The following is a 14,758-nucleotide window of genomic DNA, read 5'->3' on the forward strand; positions in this document are numbered from 1 at the left end:
TTTCCACGTAGTAGATCTCATCAACCTCCCAACTCCTGTATTCGATTTTCTGACCAATGAAACCAAGCATGCCGAATGCCTTCTTCACCGCCCTGCCCACCTGTGACTCCACCTTCAAGGAGGTCTGAGCCTGTACTCCGAGATCTCTTTGTTCTCTCACTTCCCCCAACACCCAACCATTAACTGAGTAGGTCCTGCCCCGATTCGATCTACCAAAATGCATCACCTCACATTTTTCTAAATTAAACTCTATCTGTCATTCATCGGCCCACTGGGCCAATTGATCAGGATCCCATTGCCGGGGCAGGACGGTGGCACAGCGGTTAGCACTGCTGCCTCACGGCGCCGAGGTCCCAGGTTCGATCCCAGCTCTGGGTCACTGTCCGTGTGGAGTTTGCACATTCTCCCCGTGTTTGCGTGGGTTTTGCCCCAACAACCCAAAGATGTGCAGGCTAAGTTGATTGACCTTGCTAAAATTGCCCCTTAATTGAAAAAAATGAATTGGGTACTCTAAATTCATTTAAAAAGAAAAAAAAAGATCCCGTTGCAATCCCACAAACCCTTCTTCACTGTCCATTCTGCCACCAATCTTGTTATCATCTGCAAACTTACTAACCATGGCTCCTAAATTTTCATCCAAATCATTAATATAAGTAACAAATAACAGTAGACTCACCACTGATCCCTGAGGCACACCGCTGGTCACAGGCCTCCACTTTGTAAAACAACCCTCGACAACCACCCTTTGTCTTCTGTCGTCAAGCTAATTTTGTATCCAATTGGCTACCTCACCCTGGATCCCATGAGATTCAACCTTATGCAACAACCTACTTTGAGGTACCTTGTCAAAGGCCTTGCTAAGTGCAGTAACATCTACTGCGCTGCCCTCATCAACCTTCTTGGTTACCCCGACAAAAAACTCTATCAAATTCGTGAGACATAATTTTCCACTCACAAATCCATGCTGACTGTCCCTAATCAGTGCTGCCTCTCTAAATGCCTGGAGATCCCGTCTCTCAGAATACCTTCCAACAACTTACCCACAACAGACATTAGGCTCACCGGTCTGTAGTTCCCAGGCTTTTCCCTGCGACCCTACTTAAACAGAGGCAAAACATTTGCTACCCTCCCAATTGGCAGGCACCTCACCTGTGGCTGCCGACGATTCATATATCTCTGCTACGGGATCTGCAATTTCCTCCCTAGCCTCCCCAAAGTCCTGGGATAGATTTCATCAGGTCCTGGAGATTTATCTACCTTGATGCACTTTAAGACTTCAGCACCTCCTTCTCTGTAATATTTACACTCCTCAAGACATCACTATTTATTTCCCCAAGTTCCCTAACATCCCTTCCTTTGTGGCCATCAAAAATGGCCACCCACAAAGGATGATGGGAATTGTGGTCTGGTTGGGACACAGACAAGACACAACTTGTGTATATTGCAAACAACAACTCAGACTTATGCAGAAACTCACAACTGCTAGAGGCCACTCAAAGGTCTTCCCGGGACAATGGGCTCCAGATAGAAACTTACCACAAGTGACAGACTCAGGGGCGCGTGTTTGCCGTATTTGGGAGTGCTTACGTGCTTTTGACACTAACGGCCATGACCGACTTGGCCCGCCCAGCCATCAAGGTACCCACCCCTAATTGGCCAGGATCGATTAGGGTGATCAAAATCCTATCAATCCATTGGATCCCTACCTGGGACTGCCCAAAAGAGTGTGAAAGATCGGAGGATAAGAAGAACTGTACAACCAACATTCAGTCTCTTTTGGACTGGCTCTGTCCACCAACTGCAGCATATTGACCAGCCAAGTTCAAGGACCCGCGACTTCCACCTGAAGACGACACTCAGCACAGTCGATCAAGCCGACCTCCAGCTGCCACACGTGAGGAATCAGATAAAGGCCTTATCTACCCTGCACAGAGCCGGTCAGTTGGAAGTTAAGTAAAGGTCGATTAAACTGATAGCTATAGTCTAATGTGTAGTAGCGTGTGATTTATTAAGTATAGAACTAACACTATGTTCAATAATAAACTGTGATTATAATAAATACTTGCGTGATCATTTGTCCAATACACGGAGCACACTCTCACACTGTGGTTATTAATGAGATAGAAGTCAACAAATTGGCGACTCCAGTGGGATTCGACTCGAAGTAACTTTGTTACTCCAAAGGATTCCACAACTTTGATTAATTGGTGTAAAGGATAAACAAACCACAAGCGCCAGTTCCGTATTGGATAAATAATCGAATTTCGGAAGTGTGTATTAACCAAATGCAAAACTAACAGGGAAGGAGAGGGTAAACTCTGCAAATCTGCATGCAAATCCAGAGGCCGTGCCTCTGTTTCTCCACATTTTATTTCAAAAAAAGTCAAGGTTATGGTCCTTTGAACCAGGGTTCCACTCTGGAATCTTCCCATTTGGTTACAACATCAACTGCGATTGCAATACAGGCTCAACTTACTTAACCTCCTCTCAAAAGAAAATCCAAAGATGTGCAGGTTAGGTGGATTGGCCATGATAAATTGCCCTTACTGTCCAAAATTGCCCTTAGTGTTGGGTGGGGTTACTGGGTTATAGGGATAGGGTGGCGGTGTTGACCTTAGGTGGGGTGCTCTTTCCAAAAGCCGGTGCAGACTCAATGGGCTGAATGGCCTCCTTCTGCACTGTAAATTCTATGATAATCTATGATAATCTTCACATCCAGGAATAATCTAATGAAACTTACCTATCTGGCCACCAATGTCAATATATCTTTCTGTAGAAAAGCGGGCCAAAACTGTGTACAGGATTCTAGGTGTGGCCTAACAATTTTATTTGTATATTTTTTGCAAGACTTTTATATTTTTTCACTCAACTCCCTTAAAATGAAGACCAACATTCCATTTCCCTTCTCTATTATCTGCTGATCATGCAGGCTTGATTTTTGCTCGAGAACCACCAAATCCCTCCGTGCTACGGTTTTCTGCAGTCTTCTCAGTTTAAATATTATCCAGTTGCTTTATTTTTCTGCATAACTTAACATTTTCCTATATTATATTCCATCTGCTAAGTTTTTCCCATTCACCTAAGCTGTCTCTATCACTCTGTAGACTCTTTGTGGCATTGTCACCATTTGCCTTTCCATCGTTTTTTCTGTCATCCACAAAATCGGCAATAGTGCATTCACTTCTCTCAATCAAGTCATTAATATACATTGTAAATATTTATGACCTCACAATTGGTGTGACCCCTGTGGCAATCCAATAGTCACAGGTTTCCATCCTGAAAATGCCCCTCTTATCCCAACTCTCTGTTTTCTACAAGGGAGCCAAACCTCTACCCATCTCAATATACTACCCCAAACACCATGGACGTATTCAGAAGCCTTTTGCACGATGCCTCAACAAATGCTTTTTGGAAATCCAAGTACTTTACATCTATTTAATCAATCCTATTTGTTACAACCTCAAAGAATTGTCATAAGTCTTTCAGGCATGAGTTCCTCTTCATGAAGCCATGCTTAATCTGATTGACGATACTGGATCTTCTTCAATGCTCTGCTATTATATCTTATTGGAATCCAGCATCTGAGATGTGTGCGTGAGATTGTGATTATAAAATAGAAACACATTTCACCTTTGGAACAGAATCACTTGAACCATCCTTGCATTCTGGATATTAACGGCGCCTGAAATGTTTGAGATATCATTAAGCCTATTTTTATTTATCCTGTGTGAGGGAACGGTCCACATAACTCACCTGAAACAACACTGAAATATTCCTTGACAATTATTTTGAGTTTTTGCGGAGGTTTATAACTGGCAGTGTAAATAGTGAGTATAACTGAAGGTAGAACATTTGGATATCAACTCTGTCATTGAACATTGGTAATGTCTGGCAGGGGATTACAGAGTACAGCAACATTTACCTCCTGTCATTCTAAATGAGATTAGCATCTGCGAACTGCATCAAATACAAACATTGCAGTCTGATATAGAAACGATAATGTTGGATAACTCTTGATAAATGCTGGGTGAATTTCCAAAGGGTAAATGTTGGTCCAGAGTTATGATTGGTGGTCAGACCTCGACGCCGACATTGAGAAGGTGGCCCAAAACTGCTCCATTTGTCAGGAGCATCAGAAGCTTCCGCCGGCCGCGCCCATACATCACTGGGAATGGCCAGGGCGGCCTTGGGCGCACTTGCATGCGGATTTCGCCGGCCCTTTTCAAAGATCCATGTTCCTTTTATTAATCGACGCCCAGTCTAAATGACTAGAGGTGCATAAGATGCTAGGCACAGCGTCCTGCGCAACAATTGAGAAGATGCGTTTGTCTTTTAGTACGCATGGCCTCCCCGAGGTGCTGGTCACGGATAACGGCACTCCATTCACCAGTGGGGAGTTTGCGAGGTTCATGAAGATGAATGGCATACGCCATATCCGCACTGCCCCTTACCACCCAGGTTCAAATGGGTTGGTGGAGCGCGCAGTGTAGACATTCAAACGAGGCCTAAAGAAGCAGTCTTCCATGTCAATGGACACGAGACTGGCTCGCCTTTTGTTTTCGTATAGGACCACCCCCCATGCGGTGACTGGGGTAGCTTCCGCAGAACTCCTAATGGGCCGGAGACTTCGCTCCCGGCCTAGTATGTTTTTCCTGGACATTGACGCAAACGTACGCCGCACACAAGAATGGCAGGGACAGGGTTTTTCTCGGCATCGGCCGATTCAGCAGTTTGTACCCGGTGACCCAGTGTTCGTTCACAATTTTGCTGGTGGTGCCCAGTGGGTCCCTGGCGTAATCCTTTGCCAAACAGGCCCTCTATCTTACCAGGTGCAAGCCCAGGGTCGACTCCAGCGCAAACATGTAGACCACGTTCGGTCCAGAAGACTATCCCTTCCAAAGAAACCCTGCCCCCGGAGCTCATTTCTAGAGCTGCAGAGACCAGAGACAATGGAAAGTAGTCCTCACAATCTTCCTCTGGTGCCTCACTCAATGCCTGTGCAGGTCGTTACAGAACCGCCCGGAGATAGAGACGTCAAGATGACAGAGGCAGCAGACTCTGACTCCGAGATGGAGACACAGGACGCATCAGAAAGGGAATCCTCGGGCCAACGGGCCGTGGATGTACAACCGTTACGCCGTTCATCACGGAAGCGCCGGTCTCCGTTTCGTTACATGCTGCCCGATCCAGCACCTCGTGCAAATGGTGTCCGGCCTGCAGCAAAACGAGTCCGACGCCCTCCTTCGCCAGGGTCTTCGGTGGATTCCTTGGACTTTGGGGGGGAGGGATGTTATAACCTGCCTGCTTACCATTGGCTGGGGACTAATGACAATCCCACAATCCTGTGGGAGTATGAGCTTCCCCAATGAGGGGGGTGGAGAAATCATTAGCAGACTAAGTAAAGATTAGCAGGATAAGTAAAGCTGACCAGTTTGGAACCGGCAGGAAGGAGTAAGCAGCAAGCGAGGTTGCTGCTATTGTGTATATATATGTTATTGTAAATAAATGTTATTTCTTTGTATCCTTGAAACTCGTGCTGGATTCTTTGTGGCCCTCAAAAATTCTGATTTTTAAAAAATGGTTTAAATGGATATGGGGAACAGAAGGCAAGGTGGATTTGAGACGAGGAAGAGATCAGCCAAGATTTGATTGAATGGAGGAGCAGGCTCGAAGGGCTGAATTGCCAACTTCTGCACCTAATTCCTTTGTTCCTATGTTCTTATTTACTGAAGCTCTGTGGCTGGTAACATTTGCTCATCATTTCCCTCTTCACAATATTTTGCAGCTTTGAACCTCTGTTAAATCTCCAATTCGCTTTCATTTTTTAAGAAGAATAGGCCAGGAAACACCAGTTCCTCCATGGAACTGTAGTCTTATTTCTTTGCTACTATCCCACTAAATCTTCAGCACACAGTTTTTTTTCAAGAATGTAACATTACCCCGAAATCAACAAACTATTCTAGATGCCAATACAGTAAGAAACGGTTTATTCATGTTTTAAGAAATTGCAGTTTTTTAATCTCATTCTTGTTTCTGGCTTTTGACTGGATTCTATGTGTGCCAGTTTCAGGATTACTGGGCTTGTTAACTTAAATTTACAACACGATGGAGCAGTCTTAATCAAGGAATGCAAAATGGATCAACCTGCAAATATTAAGAGTGATTCTGGCTTTGTGTGATGATGTGAAATGAGGGCTAGTGAATCGGAATCCCATTTTACATTTTTCAAGATAAATCAGAAGTTGTACAAATGGGTTCCTGATTCACTTTTAGATTCAGACACGTGTACGCAATATGTCATCAAGCAACTGACTGATGTTACAAAAAGAGCGCCCGATTAGTAGACAATTAAATGATTATTTTGAACAAAACTTCCATCTCAAGGTCAATACAAATCTCTGAAGATTTGATCTTTCATAAAGAATGTGCAGCTCTCTGTAAAATATGGTGATCTAATGCGATTAGGGGGAGACACATAGATTAGATTTTACAAATGCCAAAGGTTTCATTTAGATATATTTTGCAATATAGATTACTTCCTTTCATGATTCACAAATTAGTATAATGTTTGAAACCTGTATTAAGCAGAGCATTCATGGATACGTGCTGATGTCAACATCTTTTAAAGTAGATTTCAGCACGCTGGGCAATAATTTACAAAGCACTCAACGGGAATTGTTGCATTAAGTTATCTACATTGAAATGTCGAATTAAAGTTTAAGAAATCTGCCAGATATATGCTGATTTAAATTCATTTCAAATCAGAAGCCACAGTTGAAGCTTGCATTGTTGCAACAACATGGAAATACTGAAGCATCTCACTTACTGTTTACCATTGGAGGAATGTTCTTGGCATCCCGCCATTGCGTTGAATCTTTCACCCGAAACAAATGTGCAGCATGACAAAATGAAAACTATTTAGAAAGAAAATGTATTGCCATTGTGGTCTGCAACAAAAATTATGTTTGTTAATTTCTTATTATTACTGAAAATTGTTTTGCTAAATGGAAGGAGGAAATTTAATGGACAACATCCACATTTTTAAATTATTTCTAGGGACATGGGTGGCTCTGGCTGGGACAGCATTTGTATTGCCCATCCCTAAATGCCCCGGTGGTGGTAAGCATGAACCCCTGCAATCTATGGTGTGTGGGTACATACAGAGTGATGTTTGGGACAGAGTTGCAGGACATTTAACCAGCGACAGTGAAGTCACATCAGTCAAGACAAAATCGATTCACGTACTTTGGAACAGATGAAACACATTGGTCATAAACTGTAGATATAACTGAGATTACCAGTGTAAAGCCATACATTTTTGTTTTATTTTAAATTCATTATTTATATTACCACAAATAGTCAAATATCAAATTTTGGAGTGCATGAGGAGAGAGCAAATCGTTGGTGGTAAGCTAAAAGATTTACTGTATTAGAGTTGGAGAATTGGGCACGGTGGCACAGTGATTAGCACAGCTGCCTCACAGCTCCTGGGTCTCGGGTTCAATTTCGGCCTTGCATGACTGTCTGTGTGGAGTTTGCACTTTCTCCCCGTGTCTGTGTGGGTTTCGTCCAGGTGCTCCGGTTTCCTCCCATAGTCCAAAGATGTGCAGTTAGATGGATTGGCTCTGCTAAATTACCCCTTCGTGTCCAGAAGGTTAGGTTGGGTTACTGGGTTACGGGGATGGTGTGGAGGCGTGGGCTAAAGTAGGGTGCCCTTTCCAAGGGCCGATGCAGACTCGATGGGCAGAATGGCCTCCTTCTATGAAAACTGTTATGTAGTCACTACATCAACAACAGTATGTGAATGTTATAATGCCAGTGTACGGATCCAAGAAAGGGAGATTTGCATCAATCTAAATCATAACCCATTAATATAACCTGTGGGAACATGACTTTTAACTATAAGTCATGTTCCCATAGAACAGTGATATAGAAGTATTTTGAAACAGCACTTCACACACATGTTCTGTAATTCGATCTAATTGCCTGTAGCATTTATATACAATATTTACCCTCATGCTTTCCTTTTGAGCAACCATGCACTTAATCCGCTGATTGATCCCAGAATAAGAACACCAATTACTATGCCTGCTATGACGCCGCTGCTTAATTGGACGGGGCTGGAGTTTTCAGAACATACAATAAGAATAAATATTGAACTGATATCAAATTTCCAGAAACAGTTGCACTTCAATAGCAACATTCATATATTTTAGCTTCAATTATCCTAGTGCTTTACTATTTTCAAGTTTCAATAATCCAAATAATAAAAAAAGGCCATGATTAAAATCTATAGAGCTAAAGGCCATATGATTTAAATATACATCTCATTGAAACCAATGAAGTTGGGCAAATCAAACTATTAAAAAGAAAATACAAACAAACAACAGGGGAGTAACCAATTCCTGATTTTCCAGTCCAATAAATGAATGAGAGATCAAAACAGTAGATTCTTAATCGAATTTAATGCTGGGATTTTCCTTGAAAATCCACAGAATAAACAATTATTACTTGAATTCTATACATTGAACAATATTGAATACTAAATTCAAGGAAGTGATTATATGTTTGGAAGGTACATGCATTGGCATATATTCAGAGGCTATTGTGCGCCAGTTTGGGTATAACTGGGAGTGAATGATGAAATGAAGTGGATAAGGTGAAGAAGGACTCGGGCCTATATTTTTCAGTTCAACTGCGAAGATTAACAGAGTATGTATTAGAAATTATCAGGATTTTGAAAGGAGTGTGAATGGATGAAGATTGTTACCACTGCTCAGTAAGTTATGGAAGGCTGCATAGACCTTAACTTCATTACCGGAACCCTAAAGAGCTTCATTACCGGAACACAAAAGACGGGGTGATAATCGATTGTTCATACGAAGATTATTAAAATATAGAAGGTCAGTAGCTATGGATCCTCATTGAACTGCGACATCAAAGGTTGAGATTGATAAAGGGTGTCCATTCCACATATTAACTTAACAAAGATTGTTTCAGAAAGTCTAATGGGACCAACCAGAGCAGTTGATTGATGAAATGAAATGAAAATCGCTTATTGTCACAAGTAGGCTTCAAATGAAGTTACTGTGAAAAGCCCCTAGTCGCCACATTCCAGCGCCTGTTCGGGGAGGCTGTTACAGGAATCGAACCGTGCTGCTGGCCTGCCTTGGTCTGCTTTCAAAGCCAGCGATTTAGCCCTGTGCTAAACAGCCCCTGTTTGATGAGAAACCCTGATGAGTTTTTTCAATATATTTAAGTATTTAATTGCTTAATACTAAGTAGGGACTAAAAGAATGAAGAGTGGACTAGTACTGTACAATTATAATGGAAGTGTTTGGTAAGAAGCAAAGGCCAGGATGCTCCGAGCCTCCGCGATGCAATCACGCTCGGCGCAGGGGCGGAGAATGGTGCATCGGACCAGCGATCGGGTCCAATGTCACTCCCGTGATTCTGCGGGTACCGGAGAATCGGCACCAATCGTGCACGCATGGCCGACGCGGTGCCAGTCGGGGGCCATTGAAAGAGGCGCCTGCGGCGATTCTCCGCCGACAACTGGCCGAGTTCCCACCGGCGTGGTTCACTCATGGTTCCACCCGGCGGGAGCTCAGAGTGGCGGCTGTGGACTCAGTCCGCGGTCACCCTGAAAGTCCAGAGTGATGCTCCGTTTTGCAGGGAGCTAGCAGGACCGCGGAGTGCTCCTCGCAGCTCTGGCTGCGATACGGGGCCCTGCACTTCCGGCCGCTGCTCCACGCATGCATGCGTTGGCAACCTGCGCAGGCCGACCCCGACAATATAGGCCCCCCCCCAGATCACGCGCGCCTGCCGATCGGTGGCCCCCGATCGCGAGCCTGGGAGTCCTGGAAAGTCCAGAGTGATTCGAGCACGTTTTCTTGTTGGCGTGGGGACATAACCCCATGATCAGAGAATTACACCCAAGGTACCTAGCTAACGTAAATATGACCCCTAGTTTACATAATTGTTCTCAGGGAATAACTGGCTTAATCGAGACGGACGTCATGGTGGGAAACCATGATAGGTTTGTCCTGCATAATGCGGGAAATTAGCGCAGCTTCCAATGACTCTGATGGCCATTTGTGCAGAAGGTGTGACTAATTGCAGATTCTAATTGGACGGATGTTGGAGCTGGAGCTGCCGGTGGACTCACTGAGGAGCATCCCCGATTTTCAGAAAGTTGTGGATCGCATGTTTTGTAAGTGGTCGTATTGCAGGTCATGATTGCATAGGCAAAAAGGGAATGGATGACCATCAGGGGCAGTAAAACACTCAGGAAGGTAGCGCAGGAGTCCCCTATGGTCATCCCTCAATCCAACATATATTTCACTTTGGATACTGTTGGGTGGTGGTGGGGAAAGGGGGGTTGGCCTTTCAGGGGAAAGTAGCAGAAGACACTTTCATGCACCGTAGGTGGCCTTGTTGCTCAGATGGGTGGGAGGAAATGAGTGGCAAGGCTATAGTGCAAGGGGATTCAATACTTGGGAACACAGACAGATGCTTCTGTGGCCTCAAACGTGATTCAAGGATGGCATGTTGCCTCCATAGTGCCTGGGATATCACAGAGCGGCTGCAGGGAATTCTGGAGAAGGAAGGTGAACAGCCACTGGTCATGGTACACATTGATTCCAATGACATAGCGGCACGGTAGCACAGTAATTAGCACTATTGCTTCGCAGCACCAAGGTCCCAGGTTTAATTCCTGGCTTGGGTCGTTGCCTGTGTGGAATCTGCACATTCTCCCTGTGTGTGCGTGGGTTTCCTCCGGGTGCTCCGGTTTCCTCCCACAAGTCCTGAAAGATATGCTGTTAGGTAATTTGGACATTCTGAATTCTCCGTTCGTGTACCTGAACTGGTGCCGGAATGTGGCGACTAGGGGCTTTTAATAGTAATTTCATTGCAGTGTTAATGTAAGTCTACCTGTGCCAAGAAAGATTATTATTACAGGTAACTAAGGGATGATGACCTGCAAGACGAGTACAGGAAGTTACGAGATAAATTAAAATGCAGGACCTCAAACATAGTATTCCCAGGATTACCTCCAGTTGCATGCGCTAGCGAAAGCAGAAATAAGAAGACAGACCAAATGAACATGTGGCTGGAGAGGTGGTGTAGTCGGGAGGGATCCAGATTCTTGAGGCACTTGAACCTGTTCTGTGGAAGGTGGAAAATGTACAAACTGAATGGGTCGCACACAGGCAGAGCTGGGATCCATGTCCTTGGGGGGACTTTTGCTAGTTCCTTTGGGGAGTTTTTAAACTTTTGTAGCAGGGGGGCAGGATCCCAGGAGTAGCATCAAATAGGTCAGATTTAGATGGGGAAAATGGAAGAAGAACATCAACTAGTGATGTGGAAGATTTAGTGATAGACGTGGAATTACAGGAGAAGCAAGGGAAATTGATGGGGTTAAATGGTTCATACTTCAATGCAAGGAGTATTGCAGACAAGGAAGATGGGTTAAGGACACAGGTAGACACATGGCAGTAGAATGTCATTACTATTATGGAAATCTGGCTGAAGGGGGGTGCAACACTGTCAGTTCAGTATACCTGATTATAGAGTCTTTAGACATGATTGAATGGGAGATACAAAGGAGGAGGAGGAGCACTATTGGTTAAAGAATCAATTCCAGCTGTGAAAGGGGATGATATGCTGACAAACAAGGCTTTATGGGGTGAGCCTGGAGGTACAAAAAGGGGCCGCCACACTACTGGGAGTATACAACAGACCCCCAAATAGTGAAAGGGAGATAGGATAATCCAATCCAATCCAAGATATATAGGTGCATTTCACCTGTAAGAACAAAATGACAGTGAGAGAAAGTAACCTTCACTTTCCCAATAATGGGATTCAAACAATATAAAGGGCGCTGAAGACGAAAATTCATGCAGTGTCCAGGAAAATCTTTTCAACCAATTCACGACAAACGTAATAAGAGCAGATTCCAGACCTAGTCCTGAGGAACAAAGAAGGGCAAGTGGGTGAACTAACTGTTGGTGACATACCAAAGATAATGATCTCTATTCAGTTAGATTTAGCATTGCAATGGAAATGGACAGAGAAAAAGGAGGAAATATTTTGAACTGGATGAAGGAAAACTTTGCAGGAATGAGAAGGGACTTTGCTAAAATGGACTGCACAACAGTGCTAGACGATAAATCAATGGAAAGCCAGTGGGAAGCATGGAAATCGAGATCCTAAATGCACAAATGAGACATGTCCACTCCAAAACTAAAAGTGGCACTGCCAAATCTAGACCCCTTGGTTGTCTAGAGGACTATAGGGGACGATCAATTAGAAAAAAGAAGCGTATGACAGGCACGATGGCCTAAGCACGGCAGATAGCCTGGACAAGTCTAAGAAGTGCAGAGACAAAGTAAAAAATGAAATAGGTATATCAAAGAGAGGGCACAAAATAAGTTTAGCAAGTAAAATTGAAGAAAACCCAAAGATGTTTTACCAATATCTTAATGTAAATGGTTAGTTGAGGAAAAAGTGGGATCTATCAGAGATGAAGAAGGGAGACGGTGGAAAGGGCTTAAATGAACATTTTGTCCCCGTGTTTAAAAACGAAAGGGATGATGCAGATATAGTCGTCCAGGAGGAACACTGTGAGATATTGGATGGGATAATCATGAAGAGAAAGGAAGTACTCGAAGGGTTGGAATCCTTCTAAGCTGATAAGTCACCAGGGCCTGATGGATTGTTTCTGAGGCTGCTGAAGGAGGACAGGGAGGAGGTAGCAGTTGCTCTGAAGTCAAAGAGCTAGTCATTGACTTCAGGAAGCAAAGTATCATACACACCCCTGTCTGCATCAATGGTGCTGTGGTGGAGATGGTTGACAGCTTAAAATTCCTAGGTGTGCACATCACCAACAATCTGTCCTGGTCCACCTACGTCGATGCTATGCCCAAGAAAGCACAACAACGCTTTTACTTTCTCAGGAGACGAAGGAAATTTGGCATGTCAACATTTACTCTTACAAATTTTTATAGATGCACCGTAGAAAACATCCTATTTGGCTGCATCACAGCCTGGCATTGCAACTGCTTAGCCCAAGACCGTAAGAAACTACAGAGAATTGTGGACACAGCCCAGTCCATCATGCAAACCTGCCTCCCATCCATTGACTCTGTCTACATCTCCCGCTGCCTTGGAAAAGCTGCCAGCATAATCAAAGGCCCCTCCCGGGGTATTCACTCTTCCAACTTCTTCCATTGGGCAGGAGATACAAAAATCTGAGAACACATATTAACAGATTCTTCCCCATTGTTCCCAGACTCCTGAATGACCCTCTTATGGACTGATCTGATCTCATCAAACATTTTGTCTCCTGAGTAATCCTGCAATCCTGTATGCTTCATCTGATGCCTGTGTAGATGTATGTATGTTGTGTATTTATGTATGCCCTATGTTTTTTGCATGTATGGAATGATCTGCCTGGACAGTACACAGAACAATACTTTTCACGGTATACGTGACAATAAAAAAATCCAAATCGAAATGAATAAAATCAATCCTCAGAGATAGGATTAACTGTTGCATAGAAGGGCATAGACTAGTCAGGGCTAGGCAGCATGGATTTGTTAAAGGAGTGGTCCTGCCTCACAAATTTGATTCAAATTTTTGAGGAAGTGACCAAGAAGGGTTGATGAAGGTAGTGCAGTGGATGTGGTGTACATGGATTTTAGTACAGTGTTTGACAAAGTCCCACATGGCAGATTGGACAAAAGAGTAAAAGCCCATGGGATACAGGGAAATGTGGCAAAGAGGATAAATCATTGGCTTGGTAACAGGAAACAAAGGGTAATGGTCGATGGATGCCCTTGCGCATGGAAAGTTGTTTCAAGTGGTGTTCCACAGGTCCCGTTATTGGGACACATACTGTTTGATATATATTAGCAATTTGGACGTGAATCCGTGAGCAGAATTGGGAAATTTGCAGATGGCACAAAGATTGGCTGAGTCGAGGATAGTGTAGAGGATAGCTATAATCTTTACAATGATTTAAAAGGTTGGTGGAGTGGGCAGGAAAGTGGCAGATGGATCTTTACCGTATAAAATTATGAAGTTATGCATTTAGGGAGGTCAAACAGTTGTTAGGGAACACACAATAAATGCGAATATACTAAGAGGGATAAGTGAAATTCGACATCTTGGTGTACAGGTACACAGGCCCCTAAAGGCAGCACTTCAGGTAGACAAAGTTCTAAAGAAGGTATATGGAACATTCTCCTTCATTGGTAGAGATATAGAATATAACAATAAGGATGTAATGTTAGAATTGTATAAAACACTGGTGCGGCCACTACTGTGAAATGAAAAATGAAATGAAAATGAAAATTGCTTATTGTCACAAATAGGCTTCAATGAAGTTACTGTGAAAAGCCCCGAGTCGCCACATTCCGGCGCCTGTTCGGGGAGGCTGGTATAGGAATTGAACCGTGCTGCTGGCCTGCTTGGTCTGCTTTAAAAGCCAGCGATTTAACCCAATGTGCTAAACCAGCCGTTTCGCTCACCACATTACAGGAAGGATGTACATTCCAAAGATCAGTGGGAGACTAGAGGACTGGGAAATCTTTAGGGGGCAACAGAAAGCTATTAAAAAAGCTATAAAAAAGAGTAAGATAGATTATGAGAGTAAACTTGCTCAGAATATAAAAACAGATAGTAAAAGTTTCTACAAATACATAAAACAAAAAAGAGTGGCTAAGGTAAATATTGGTCCTTTAGAGGATGAGAA

The 14,758-nt window shown here is 43.6% G+C and overlaps 2 protein-coding genes across 2 annotated transcripts in view; both read right to left on the minus strand.

Annotated features, from left to right (window-relative positions):
* Positions 1–14,758, minus strand: part of LOC140386589 (pregnancy-specific glycoprotein 22-like) — a 183,231-nt gene that overhangs the window by 115,484 nt on the left and 52,989 nt on the right. The window lies entirely within an intron of this gene.
* The window catches only part of LOC140387303 (cell adhesion molecule CEACAM20-like), a 47,075-nt gene that overhangs the window by 13,133 nt on the left and 19,184 nt on the right, over positions 1–14,758 (minus strand). Inside the window, exons 7-8 of the mRNA XM_072470235.1 lie at positions 8,016–8,105; positions 6,834–6,885 (exon numbers count right to left, since the gene is read on the minus strand). Of these exons, the coding sequence (XP_072326336.1) occupies positions 6,834–6,885; positions 8,016–8,105 (142 nt within the window). The remainder of the gene's footprint in view (positions 1–6,833; positions 6,886–8,015; positions 8,106–14,758) is intronic.

Source organism: Scyliorhinus torazame, chromosome 12, assembly GCF_047496885.1.
Source record: "Scyliorhinus torazame isolate Kashiwa2021f chromosome 12, sScyTor2.1, whole genome shotgun sequence".
Taxonomy (NCBI): domain Eukaryota; kingdom Metazoa; phylum Chordata; class Chondrichthyes; order Carcharhiniformes; family Scyliorhinidae; genus Scyliorhinus; species Scyliorhinus torazame.